This window comes from Atractosteus spatula, chromosome 1 (genome assembly GCF_055471065.1).
Source record: "Atractosteus spatula isolate fAtrSpa1 chromosome 1, fAtrSpa1.hap1, whole genome shotgun sequence".
Taxonomy (NCBI): Eukaryota; Metazoa; Chordata; class Actinopteri; order Semionotiformes; family Lepisosteidae; genus Atractosteus; species Atractosteus spatula.
This window is the reverse complement of record NC_142706.1, coordinates 11,497,453-11,511,383: the sequence shown is the minus strand read 5'-3', so window position 1 is coordinate 11,511,383 and position 13,931 is coordinate 11,497,453. Positions and strand designations below refer to the sequence as shown.

Below are 13,931 nucleotides of genomic sequence, written 5' to 3'. Positions count from 1 at the left end.
AAGACCAACCGCTTTGCTATTGTCCAAGTGGAAAGAGCCAAGTTTATTATGAGGACTATATGCTCTAGAGACCTCAGGCAAGGCTGCTCATAGGAGGCTTTTCATAAAACAAGGCTCTGCCCGTATAAAGGAGGCCAGTTTTGAATCAGGCGCTGAGCAGTACACATCTACTCACCGTCTCGGCACCTTCGCCCGCCGCCTCCCCATCGCCTTTTTCTTTTCCGCTTTTGGTGCAACTTTTCCTCGAGCCTTTTCAATGTATAAAATGGAGTATTCTTACCTCAATTCCTCTGCCTACGAGTCGTGTATGGCTGGGATGGACACTTCGAGCCTGGCGTCAGCCTATGCGGACTTCAGCTCCTGCAGCCAAGCCAGTGGGTTTCAGTATAATCCTATAAGGACCACTTTCGGGGCTACCTCGGGATGCCCTTCCCTCACCCCCGGGTCGTGTAGTCTTGGGACGCTCAGAGACCACCAGAGCAGCCCGTACGCAGCAGGTAAGTCTCTCCAGCCTTCTTGGGTGCAGTCGAGCGTCTTCGCCGGTATATAGGAAGCCTTGATTACATTTGAAAATGGAAATGTGTTTAGTATTTACCAAACGAAATTTGCTTACACAAATGAAAGAATTTATCACGTTAGAAGCGATTGCAGGCAAGAGGTAATTCAGTTACAGGGTTACACTATCCTAGTCACACCCGAACCGCCAACAAAATTATCTTAAGCTGCCAAAATGATAGGCATAATTTATTTACTTTGCGATGAGACGTAAAGCTTAGAAAATAATTAAATAACCAAAGACTAAGGCTCATTATTGCCACTGCTTTTAAGTTACAGAAGCAACAACCGAAAACGATGACGAATATTATTACCGATCTGCAAACGTTTTTTAGGAACACATTTTGAAGAAACAACTGTATGATACAGTATACTTAATTGATTCATCAAGGTGGTGAGATGTATGCAGAGCATCTAGAGAAGAAGGAATAACATCCGATTTAAAAAGGTTGTGCGAAGAAACGCGATGCTCAGAAAATACCTTTACTGAAAGACTGTGTTCATTTGCAACGGTGTTTTCTTCTAATGTACCATTTTTTTTAAAGGTTAGATTTTCATTCTTTTTTTTTCTAAAACCTGGAATTCATACTGCAGGTGTACCGCATGATCACATTTTACCATCTTCCTGTGGTAGTCTATTCTTGAACTGGGTGTTTGGTTTCATTTCAAAGTGACCTTTTCTTCCAAACATTTCAGACATTTTAGGCGTTATGTTGACCATATCAGCAACTCCTTAATTGTTATTATTCTTAACTTTCAGTTTATTTCAATTCTTCTTCAGTTCCCTACAAGCTCTTCACTGACCACGGAGGCTTAAACGAGAAGAGAAAGCAGAGGCGCATCCGAACTACTTTCACCAGCGCTCAGCTGAAGGAGCTGGAGAGAGTTTTTGCCGAGACCCACTACCCTGACATCTACACCAGAGAGGAGCTGGCGCTGAAAATTGACCTCACGGAAGCTCGAGTCCAGGTTTGTTCTCCTTAGGCTGCATATTGGGATAACGAGAAAGCCGGTGTGCGATTTTTTTTTACATTAGGCGAACGCTCATGGTTTGCTCAGCTTGCAATGAAAACCATTGATGTTAACGATGTCAAAAAATTTAAATGAATTATTTAATGTAAAGCTTTTATATAGTAAGCCACCTTGGATAAGGACGTAACGCATAATAATAATAATAATAATAATAATAATAAAAAGTGTTAAACACAATGTTCGATACCATTATCTTTAAAACATTCCTTTACACGCTCTTGTCACAGTTTGTGCAGCTAACCCTTAATTTCGCCCGATAATGTGTCTTTAACTTATTGATCCATCGTAACTAATACGATGTTAGTATAAGAGATATTTTATCACAGTTCTTCTTTTTGTTGTTATGGTTATAATAGAGTGGTGTTCGGGAGTACTCTTCCAGAATTTCAGATAACGGAGGCATAAACGTGATACCACGTTGTTGGTTGTTGGTTATTGTTGTGGTTCTGATGGTGGTGGTGGTAATGGCAATTTTATGCGATTAATTATATATCATACCGCATGAAAACGAATCGCCCCTTGCCTCTCAACATTTGGACAAAGTTTGCGTGGACTAAAAAAAATACATATTTTTTTTTAGTTCTTTTTGCGTTAGCAACAAATCATCGGGCTACTCTCACTTTGATTTTAGCTTGTTGTTTCTTGTAAATATCCTCACTTATTTGGGCCGTAATTATAAAATTAATGGAAATGCAAGCGTTCAATGGGACATCTTCAAATACCTTTCTTTCAGACGATTGCCAGGAAAATAAAAAATAGAGTCTTGTGTTTGAGATGGGTTTTCATTACTTATTATGACTGTTTAATCCAAAATAATTAAACGCGATTCATAAACACTTATTGTAAGGTATTGTCCTCATATTTAACATAGAATTCTTAACAAGCGTGGTATTTATCAATTAAATCTGATCATTCATCATTCTTCAAGGTGGTGGCATGGTCATCTTGCTTGCACTTTCGCCAAACGGGTCGCTTTTTCAGTCAAAACAAGATATCGATAGTATTGCTTGTTGCTTGTGAATTCATAAATGTGAATCTCACTTCTCGTCTCATTCCTCCTTCTCCCCTCTCTCGCTCCGTCAGGTTTGGTTCCAGAATCGCCGCGCCAAGTTCCGCAAACAGGAGCGGGCAGCAGCTGCGGCCGCCGCCGCCGCCAAAAACGGTTCCTCGGGCAAGAAATCCGACTCCAGGGAGGACGAGAGCAAAGAGCCAAAAGCGACCGACCCCGACAGCACAGGAGGTCCTGGCCCCAACCCCAACCCCACCCCTAGCTGTGGAGGGCCCAGCCCGACTGGGGGACAGGGAAATACTGGGGGCAACGGGGCAGTCGAACAAGTTAAATCTTCCGGAGCAGCTGGCCTGGGCGGGGGAGCTCCCGGTCAGGGCTGGGCGTCTGCCCCGGGCACAATCACCTCCATTCCTGACTCGTTAGGAGGACCGTTCGCCAGCGTACTGTCGTCTCTTCAAAGACCGAACGGAACCAAAGCTACTTTAGTAAAAAGCAGCATGTTCTGAATGAGCTACGCGAACGTTTTACACACCACGTATCATTGTACCTGTCGACTAAGTGACCCACGCAAGAGGGATATGCCAAAATCCGGGAGCTCTTCCTCTTTTGTTTTTTAAAAAGGGAAACTTTAGCATCAGGAAGACCCGTTAACGGGCTGGCACGAATGTCAGCGACAGACACTATGCTTCAGTTCAGAAAAGAAACTGGTTATGAACTACAGTGAACCGACCCAGTGACCTGGCTGACATTAGACTTCGTGTAGAAGAGACTTTTTCCGGGGGGGGGACGGGGTGAGGTTAACGCCAGCACTTGTGTTGATTTTGTTAGGAATATTGGCTGTGACACGGTGATCTACTTACTGTTGCCAGATTGTTTCTTGATAGTTTTTTATACATCTGTAAAATAGAACATTGTTTTTATTCATTTAGGATTTGCGTTTTTCATGGTTGTCGACATCTCCCTGTAGTATGGCATTTGGAGAACTTTCATCAAAAAGACGGGACAACCGCAAAAGCTGACGTCGGAAGTGCAAAAGTCCTTTATTTCAATGGGATTGCTTATTTTGTAACGTAACACGTAGCCACAATCTGTCCGGTAGAACATGTGTAAAATATCCACCGTTTCACGGTTTTTGAAAACTTATTTTATTACTGTTATTTTTATTTTCCCAAAGGCACAAAGAAAAAAAAATGTCACTATTGACAGGAATACGTAAACGTTTTTGTGTGTCTTTCTACAGCTGTGTTGTGTGACTCGATTGTATAGTGTTAATATAAGTATAAAATTGTCTACTATAGTTGATCCTAGAAAATGTTTACCCTCGTAGTTTATGGAGAGTCTTTATGAAATTTTACAGGTCATCACGGGTTCATTTCTTTTGAAGCAAATCGGACTCAAACATGGTATTTATTTTTATTATTCGCATGTTACTCTTAATTTTCTGTCGACTTCTCGCGTTTTGTTCTTTTTTTGGTGAACATAATCTCATGTTTTGTTCAGGATTTGAAAATTATTTATATGTAGGTATAATGAATGCTTATATTTAAAAAGGAAATATTTCTACATGTGCATATAGTTTTCCAGAAGTGTACCATTAACTTGGTTGTTAATAATAAAATGATCAGCAAAGTTACACGAAGTGTATTTTCTGTCGAGCCATGCGGTGAATGGTTGCTGTTAGTTTGTCGTGATATGTTCCTTTCCAATTTGAAATTTAAAGAAATTGATCTAGACAGCAAAATTTTCAATTCTACCAGAAACCACACTAGAATTTTATACCCCACAATTTCACAACTGAAGGACGCTATTAAAAGCCCCTGTATTTACAAAAACGTCGAATACCTTATACAGCCACCATCATCTCTCTATTCATATCTTCTATTCGATATTTAAAATTAAATAAGGCACCTTAAGTAAACAATTCATTACAATAAAATAATTGTCTTTATGCAATTTGGCCATTCGTCAGTTCTGGAATATTTTATGTAAAATAAAACACAGAATTACTATTCATTAATATTTCTTAACTTTCATGGAAAAACAATACCCTACCCATCATAATTTTTCATATTACAATCCATTGTGATTTAGTCGTCAAAAACACGAAGACGTAAAAACAAATTTATGTAAAAAAAACGAAACAATTGAAAAAGTTACCTGACAGCTCATATTTACAACAAACTTATATTTTAGCCGACAATTTTCAACGAAGTACAAAATTTAAAAATAACCCAAAACTTTGTCTAAAATTATTTCCTTGTAGAGACCATTGTTTTTTTTAACGGACAGGAAAACAAATTCTTTATTCCAAATCGAATATTTATCGATTATATAATCGACTATAGTTATGCTTTCGTGAAAGAGAAATACTGCATTATTTCAAAGGAAATAACATGCTCTCTTAATAGTTCATTCTTGTACGTCAATCTTTATGTAACAGCTTTTGTAATCATAGTATTATATATGAACCTTTAAGACATAACTTTTAAAACTATTGTGCTTAATATTGGGTTTAATAACCATACCTGTTAAACCAAGGTGCATTTTCAAGAAGAAAATATTGCCATTAAGACCCAAGGTTTAAGACCCAAAACCCAAGGTTTATAGATTATAGATACGACCCTCAATTAGATATGTTTCATTCAGTTTCCCATATCAACAAAGCAATAAAATCATTAAGTCACTTTCGCTGTTCTCTTAACGCAAAAATTAATAATTCTCCACGGGGTAGAAATCAATGTACTCTGAAAGCACTTCTTTACTCAATAGATAGACCTATACTAAATACAGAATTCTATTGCCTAGGTGTTAGCGAATTCCATACATCTTTTTTTCCCCTGTAAACATATCTAGTTTAGCTTATTTAATAAAATGAAGCATATGAAATAGGCAATTTGCATCAAATGATAAAATGTAAAATCATTCTAAAAATGAGATTTATTTTCTATTATTTACGTTCGACATTTCTAAATATCCTTCTAAGACTGCTTTACACTAGGGTGAGGGGGTGGACGGCGAAAGATACACTAGGGTGCCCTCTTCGGGCTATCGCTCATAACCGCGTCAACGCTGTGCAGTATTAATTTTTACATTTGAGTATTAAAAAAGTAGAACCACAATCAGACTCGAGACATTACTAAATACAGTGTTGAAAACAATTTTACATTTACCGGACATCGGAACAACACCTTAGATGTCTTGTAAATTGAAGAGTGTTTTTTATGCAGATAGATTTCAGAACCTTGGACAGAGCAAATATGCCATTTAAAAACCACCTCCTCCCTCAGGAGCGGCACGATTAACCCGAAACAAATCGTAGTTTAAACATGATATCATGACTACGTGACCGTTACCACAGCGGTTACAAAGCTGATACAGATTCCATTAATATCTGCCTATATCTTTCTAAAATCCTGTCAAACCTGAACTATTCGCTTTATTGGGGAGAAGTTTCTTTTTAAAGAACGCCTCTCTGAACCCAGCAAAAATCTCTGTAGCCTTCATAGTACACGTAAAGAAGTACGTGACAAAAGTTGGCATTTTACTTCAAAGGGAAATAGCTATAGCTATAATCCTCGTAAGAGTGCTTTGAAAGTGCAGATACTGACTCTAGGTCTGTTACTATTCCTATTCAATAGTTTTTGAATTTCATTTAGGCAGACCCAGTGTTGTCCAATTACTGTGTATGGGAGAGCGTTATCGCACGAACAAAACCATCCGCCAGGGACCTCTCCCGTGTTTTTAAGTCTGACCAGCACTATAGAAATAGATTTACTTCTGTTGTTTTGTGTCAATCTGAATTGACATTAAGAGTAGCCTCGCATACACCACCGGTGGGAAACCTGTGTACCTGGCACCTATACTTACTGTAGGTGTTCCTCTACGGTACATCCGGAGCTGGACCGCCCGCTAGGAACATGTAAATGGCTGCGTTTGTCGCATATAAAATACCCCCGTTTTTTAAAGGCGCAGGCGTGTCGCTTCAATGCGCTGATGGACCAGAGGTACAAACGGCCTCGACCTTGATCACATCACCGCTAACCAAAAGTCCTGTAGAGAGTTAACCGACCCCACATTCTAACGCATTTGTTTTCGTTTATGAACTTGCTACGAAAAAGGGCGATATTCCGACGCCCACCTTATTCCGCGCATTTTCAAAGCAGATCTTAAAACCAAAATTTGTATAAACGTCACGCTGAAAACAAAAATGAAAAAAAGAGTGGCATGCTTTCAAATAATTATAAACACAACAATTTTAAACATTTTATTTATAAACATACATTTGCTATAAAAGCCACTGCATTTAAACATTTCTTCAATCTATTAATGTTCTTTTTTTTTCTCAGAGGAATATCACAATAAATATAGAACTTAAACACAAGTATCATTCCGTTTCATTTTTCACTTCCTCGGTCACACCCCTCCCACACACTCAACTCACACCTGTGTTCGACCTAAGCAAATATAACGATACACAGACCGGTACTGTAGTTTAGGAATACTGCATATTTGTCAAAACAAACTGTGTATAGCTAAATAAACTGAACGTGTCGTAACTGCAAGCTGCGTCAAATTAGGGCTAAATTCTAAGACAACTGCCAATATCATATTTCTGGAGAACGGGCGTAGCTTAGAAAAGCAGCCTCACCTGAGCCATGTCAAAAAGAGCTGGCGCAGGGAGGGGGTGGAATAAATTGGCAGCTGTGAGCACCAAAGTGCTAAACTGTGTTCCGTCTGGGGAACAAAACAGTTTATGGACTAGGAGGTTTAATGCTGGTGAAGCTGTGCTTCCGATTTAATAACATATATGCGCACTCACCCACTAAAGGACAACAGCAGGATGCATCTTGCGGTTTAAAAAAAAAAACAATGAACAAGGCTACAGGGCGAACATAGGACGCACTCTTAATTGTACATGGAAGATATCTTTTCCACGTGACAAAGCGGTACAAAAGACCAATTAAACACATAGATACAAACACTTCCGTCTGAAAATACCCACTGCGGGTCGGCTCTGGAGGCTCTGTGCTGGGAAGAAAAACGCTGAAGTTGTAAAAGGAAAGCAAAAACTATCCATACAAAAATACAAGAGTGAACCTTTCCTTCAGCAAAATCCTCCCAATCCATCTGAAGCCTTCCAGAAAGCACAACTCCTTCTAGGCCCTTGTGCTTCAACGGAGAAGCCTTGAGCTCTCGGGTGCTAAGAGGATGACATCTTTGGAATCACCTGAGAGACTCAACCACTTGACAACATGTGCAACCACTTGTTTCTAAGGCACAGGTTCAATGCAATGACATCAAGATCAAGTATGTATGAGTTTCTAACCGAAAAGAAAAATAAACCAGTTTTGGATCAACATACAAAAACCTATACAGGATTATTTCTGCAGAAGCCACCAGCTAACATGCGCAACCTCTAAGGCTTAGATCAATTACGGCTAACTTAGTTATAATCTATTGTCTGAACACAGAAAACAAAAACAAGCCTTTCAGCTAGGTTTGACACAGAAAAACAACTGTGGAGGAATAACTGTTCTAAATATTAACCCAAACCATGTGTGAGCTGCCTTTGCAAAACGCTTTTAAGGCAGATTACTAATAACAAACCAGGTTCACAAGCAAACTTATTCCAGAAAAAGAAATTAACTGGGTTCTGATATTGGGGGGAAAAAAGTGTCACACGATTCCTCACGTTCTCAGGTTCTGTAAATGGTAAATGCCACAGTTGCGCGCTAAATCAAAACTGCTTAATTTCATGAAGTAAAACGCAGGACTGTGGCTGCAGTAAAAGAGGAGAATTAAGGCATTGCAAAGTTATATCTACACAAACCCCCTTCCCTCAAATAGTTTGCTTTTCTTTTTAAATTCTTGATCAGTGGGTAGGGGTTCAAAAGACATTTTCTTCACTCCATCTGTCTGAAAAAGCCTAATTTTATTACTTGCTTACCCTTGCTCTGGTTAGTATGTTCCAGTCATATACTGAAATACTGAAATGTCAATCACTTTAGCCACTATTAGTTTTAAGTCTCAGTCCTTTGGATCCAACAGGATGCTTCAGGTTTGCTGGAGTCAAGCTGTGAGGATCACACCGCCTGGTCTCCAGAATGGAAGAGAACACCCATGCCAAGAGCTTTACGTTAAGGTGCAGTAATTAGGCTGAACAGTCAGTGAACACAAAACATCTTGATTGCTTCTGTAAATCATATCGCTTCACTCCAGGATACGCAAATCGGGATTAAAATGCCAGTGAAAGTGCTCTCCCAGTCACGTTACTTGTTAACCAATTTCTTCTTTTTTTTTTGCTCCATTTTTTAGTCAGTTTATCACGATTAAGAATGATCAGTCTTTTAAAACTGCACATATTTACGTATGTTTGGTGGAGTTACATAGTTATTGCATTGGTGGGTTCCGGCTTATATACAGCAAAAACCATAAAGGTCGACTCTAGAAACGGGCATTTCTTTAAAAAAAAAACTGTTGTGAAAAAGTGTTGTTCAGTGGGGAATCAGCAGAAGAGAAATGTAAAATGAACAGCCAGCTAATTTATCGTTGGATGAGTAGAGGGAAAACCAAACATCTTTTCACTGGAAGCTCTGTTTTGAAGCCTTTTGTCCCCCGTGTGAAACTGAATGTCCAGATGATACGATGAGGTTCTTCACAGAGGACACTCCTCGCAAGGCTTCCTGTTACTGGACACAGTCTGGACAAGCAGGTGTCGACTAATGAAGCATTCTTTATCTGATATCGCAATTTGGGATTGTTAGGTGCATCACAAAGTTGTTGGCTGCCCAGCTGCTGAAAGCAGAACAAGAAAGAAGACATTAAAATTACCAACCAACAGGCAGCTGAATAAACGCCTTCCCAGCATCATTTTAAAGTAACTGGCTGAAATAAAGTACATATGCGGCATCGAGAGGAATTATACCTCATCTTTTATAGGAAGGCTTATGGTTCATATTTTGCAACAACGACTCCCCCCCCCCACAAAATTTACAGCAAAGCAAGGAATGACTCCGCTCACACAAAATTTACAGCAGAGGAAGGAGAGTGTGTATGCGTGGGGCGTGGCTGAAGAGTTTAAATGGTTCAACAAGAAGACTTCTTAATGCTGGTAAGGACTGCAGCAACCCAGAGCCTCTTCTGGAAATATAGCAGGCAAGACAGAACTACCCTGGGCTGGGATATCAGTCTAATGCAGTGGTCACACACCTATTGTAGAGGGGAAAATAAGAGACACCAATCAACCTAGCTAGCATCTTTTTGGATGACAGGTGACCACCAGTGCAGCCACAGGCAACGTGCAAACCCAGGAAACAAGAGAGTGAGGTTATAGTTCTAACAAGCACTCCTCTTGGTAGCAGAATATGACTCTCGAATGACAAAGGAGATTAGTGGAAAACGAGCCAACCTATGCCTTTACTTCCCCTTTCATTGGAGTACTCCAGTCCAGCTGGAGCTATTTTCAATTAATCGACCTTTAACTAATTGACTTTGATGGCAAAGATGAATGGAATAGTTCTGGACAAAGATCTAGGCAGAGCTATAAAAAGCCAAGTTCGGGCTCTGCAGGGCACGGGGGAACCGCACAGAGCAGACCACGCTGAAGGAGAGGTGTGCACTCACTGCGGGATCGGATGTAGCACTCGTTGCAGTTCAGGAGTCCATTACGGATCCGCACGTCCGTTCCTGTGGTTGTGTCTCCCAGCTGCCCCTTGCAGATGCCACACTAAGGGAGAGGAGATCAGAACGGAGTTGCTGAAGAGAGTTAGCTCCTTCCAGGAGGCCTCAGAGAATAGCTCAACTCTTCTGAATTGATGAAAACACAGCGGAACTTTGTACAGCTAATGTAAGATACATGGGTGCCAACAATTTGCCCCACAACTTGAGTTTGACCGGGTGTTTTAATGGGGCAGAGACTGGCAAGTCTCTTAACGCTATAGCCCTGAAAGGAACACTTTGCAGTCTCAGGATAGCTTTTTGAAATTTCTCAGAAGAATTCTGACAACCGTGAGGATGGATTCTGTGGACTACTGAAAAGATTTGCTGCATCCTGGGAGTTTGTAATTTTTATTGAGGTTTTGTTACAGTTTTTTTTAAAAACCGAGATTTTTGTTAAAAAAAAATGAGATTAGCAATTTCTGATTGTCTTAGGTTGACCTGCAATGTGACTGAGGATTCACACAATGTAAAATAAAAAAATCAACAAGACTTTTGACAAAGCGTTAACACCCCAAAAGTGCTCCCACCCCCTTAACACAGTCAAAAATGTTTTTGATGTATAACACTGAATTTTTGCATACATCTAGGAAACAAACCTGAAAAACCAAATCAGTTTGAGCTAAAGGGTTATATTTTCTAGAACAAAATTCAGAGTTTGAAACACCTTACTGTGCTTTGGAAAATAATTCATCCCCACTCTGCAAGGCTTCCACATTTTGTTGATGTCTTAGCATGCAGTTGGAACACCTTCAAATAGGGCTTTATAGTTAGAATTTACACTACTACAAACCAGTAAAGCTACAAAAAACATGAAAGTCAGCTTTAATCAGCAGGGACCTAGAGATGAAAAGCATCTGGAGTTGACTGATTACCAAACAAAGCACAGGGGAATCCTAGGACAACCTGCATGAGTCACCAAGCAATCTGCAACTAAAAACTGAAACTTTACAGCCAGAGACCCAAAGCACAAACTCAAAGCTACTGGAATGGTTTGACAAAAAGAGCGCTCATGTTCTCAAGAGGCCCAGTCTAAGCCCTGAGTGAAAATAAATGAGGAGACTGGAGATTGCAGCCCATCAACAACTCCCGATGAGCCTGTAAGAACTGGACGCATTTTGTCAGGAAGAAATGGGCAGTAATTATATCACCCCTCTGCACAAAGCTGGTAGAGACCTATCCCAAAACCTGACAGCAGTAACTGCTGCCAAAGGCATTTCCATGACATATGGACTTAAGACTCATTTTGACTTGGACTTAAATACTTAATAAATGAGTTTTTTTCATTTCTTAAATCCTCTTGGGAGGTTTTGCTGATATTTACGTGCCTTCACATATCTGTGCTCCAACCTTCTCTTTACAGTTTTAAATAAAAACGGTCTAGACCTGTGCTGATATTGGTAGGGGGGTGAAGACGTTTGCCGACTGCATGTCGAGCTACAGAAAAGCAGTATTAAGGGGTTTGGTGAGGCGATGCCCAGGCTACAGTTATGTGAACAACCTGGCTCAGGTTGGCTGGGAATGGGGTCAGACTAGCCATCAGAGAGATGACTGACCTTGAAACACTGGATGTGGAAGTAGAGGCTGAGGGTTTCAATGATCATGGCAGCACCTTTGCCGAGAGGGTGTCCACAGCTGGAGCACAGCTTCTTCCCGCTGACAGACCTGGCAAGAACGAGCAGATTCAGATTACGCTCCAATTGTACATAGCGAAGATGGTTCCCCCACGATCCTCTAGGGCCCATCAACAGAGCTGGCTTCAGATCCCGGCCTTGTTTACATTACAGCTTCAACATTTCAGTTGAGGTGAAATGAGAATCACAAGGACATTTTTGATCGAGGAAGAGATGCAGAAAACGTTTCACGACAACTCCAGGAAATTCTGTAAAACCCCTGCAGATTTTCAAAAACATATATTCACTTTGTTTTTCACAAAGCAACAAAGAAAACGTGTGCGCGTGCAGAAACGATGCAGATGGGCTCTCGGTTAGAAAATGTCCAAGGATAACTACAAAAAATTAATTCGCTTTCTTGCCATCGGTATGTAATTAAACAGATTAGAGTGGGGGGTGGGGGGTGGGGGGGGTGAGTAACAATTTCAGTAATTCCCTGATCTCCATAAATATGTAAATTACGGAAAGAAATTAAAGCCCATTATAAAACCAACATAGTGAAAACAAAAAAGTACTGATTAAGAAAGGAAAAAAAAACTGTGTACAAAACAAACCTTAAACTAATGAGGTCCAAACTGAGCAGATGGAAATGAGAGGCTGCTATGCACAATAAACAGGAGCATCTCGGATCCATTGGAACACTAGCCTGAAGGCTCTGTCCTCTCAACCAGCAATGCAGAAGATGCACTTACAGTGCTAGAATTATGATTCTCATTTGCTTACTTTCAAAGAAAGAGCAACATATTTCACCAAGGATCTCGATGGGTACAGGCCATATTGCTTTCAGAGCACACAAAATGCTGATCACTTGACCCGATCTTTTCAGACTGATGCTGCAGTGCTATTTTGTATCAGTCTTAATTTCAGAGGCAGGCAGTCAGGTTTTTCTGCATCAGCAGAGGTTGTGCAAACTTGTATGGCACGACAAATTGTTTTTAAGCATATAAGGATGAAGACATGAACATTTGGTTGACATCTAAACCAAAACCGATTTCTAGAAAAAAAACTTCTTTGAAAAAAACTGCTCAACTAGGTCCTAATGCTAATGTTGGAAAACTACAGGAAGAACCCCAGTGAGCTACTGGAACATAATTATGTTTTTAGCAAGCGATTTGAAAAAATGGTACTTATTTGTAAGTGTCTTCAGGGCTTGGACAGGCACCTTGAAATCAAATGTTTTTCAGTGTTTTTGCTTTTAACGTATTGTAATGAGAACACAGGAATTGTTTTTACCATGGAATCTACAGTATACACTTTGTATTTTCTGTGTTCCTTTGTTGTTCTTTTCTTTCAATGGTTGTTAGTACCTGTGCTGCATTTTATTTTCTGTATAAATATTGTATAAGAATTATAACAAAAACACTATTGAAAACAAGATGATGAACCTTAAGAGCTTGAATACTGTCAAATTTTACAGGGTGCAGGTAAAAGAGTGCAGAAAATGTTGGGAAATTACAAAAAAAAAACTATCATTTGATCATAACAAGTACTGTATAAGAAACACTTCCATTCTTTTCATGACACCAGCCCTACACTAGGTTTTTCTGAAAAGTAAGTGATTTCTTAATAAACTATAGTAAGAATACTGCTAAAAATAAATGTGTGCTTTTTCTTTCATATTATATAAAGCTACACAACAATCAAAACTGTGCGATGAAAAAAGCCAATATTCATCAATATTCAATTTGCATGTGTTCAGTAAGCCTAATACTGAACTTGCACACTAGTCCCTGTAGTTGTTTTAATTCTTCATTGGTAATATACTCTTGCCTTTTTGATATACCCAAGGTAAAAATGGTGTCAACATCAGATGAATAACCCATTTTATACTGCATTTCTGGTTTTTAATGGATAAAAACCAACTTAACTGACAAGTCCTACTCATCAGCTTCTAAAAAACGTACAGGCAAGACCAATAAGATGAAAAGTAGTCATCTTTTACATGT

At 39.7% G+C, this 13,931-nt stretch overlaps 2 protein-coding genes across 25 annotated transcripts in view; one reads left to right on the top strand and one right to left on the bottom strand.

The window, feature by feature from the left end:
• The first annotated feature begins 256 nt into the window (after positions 1-256).
• phox2ba (paired like homeobox 2Ba) lies at positions 257-3,102 on the top strand. Its single transcript, XM_088909746.1, has 3 exons — positions 257-497; positions 1,337-1,524; positions 2,671-3,102. The coding sequence occupies exons 1-3, from the start codon at positions 257-259 to the stop codon at positions 3,100-3,102; spliced, it is 861 nt and encodes a 286-aa protein (XP_088765872.1).
• Positions 3,103-6,847: 3,745 nt separating this feature from the next.
• limch1a (LIM and calponin homology domains 1a) overlaps positions 6,848-13,931 on the bottom strand; it is a 148,475-nt gene continuing 141,391 nt past the window's right edge. For 16 of the 24 annotated variants that reach the window (XM_088909509.1, XM_088909516.1, XM_088909634.1 and 13 more), the window contains 3 exons: positions 11,869-11,977; positions 10,220-10,322; positions 6,848-9,391 (listed from right to left, as the gene is read on the bottom strand). In XM_088909509.1, coding sequence (XP_088765635.1) covers positions 9,366-9,391; positions 10,220-10,322; positions 11,869-11,977 — 238 coding nt within the window. In that variant the 3' untranslated portion in view covers positions 6,848-9,365. The remainder of the gene's footprint in view (positions 9,392-10,219; positions 10,323-11,868; positions 11,978-13,931) is intronic. The other 8 variants (XM_088909562.1, XM_088909570.1, XM_088909654.1 and 5 more) reach the window with 1 other exon arrangement.

Coding starts and splice junctions, on each gene's coding strand:
- phox2ba (XM_088909746.1), top strand. CDS start 257: ATGTATAAAATGGAGTATTCTTACCTCAATTCCTCTGCCTACGAGTCG. Junction 498..1,336: donor GAGCAGCCCGTACGCAGCAG/GTAAGTCTCTCC, acceptor ATTCTTCTTCAG/TTCCCTACAAGCTCTTCACT. Junction 1,525..2,670: donor TCACGGAAGCTCGAGTCCAG/GTTTGTTCTCCT, acceptor TCGCTCCGTCAG/GTTTGGTTCCAGAATCGCCG.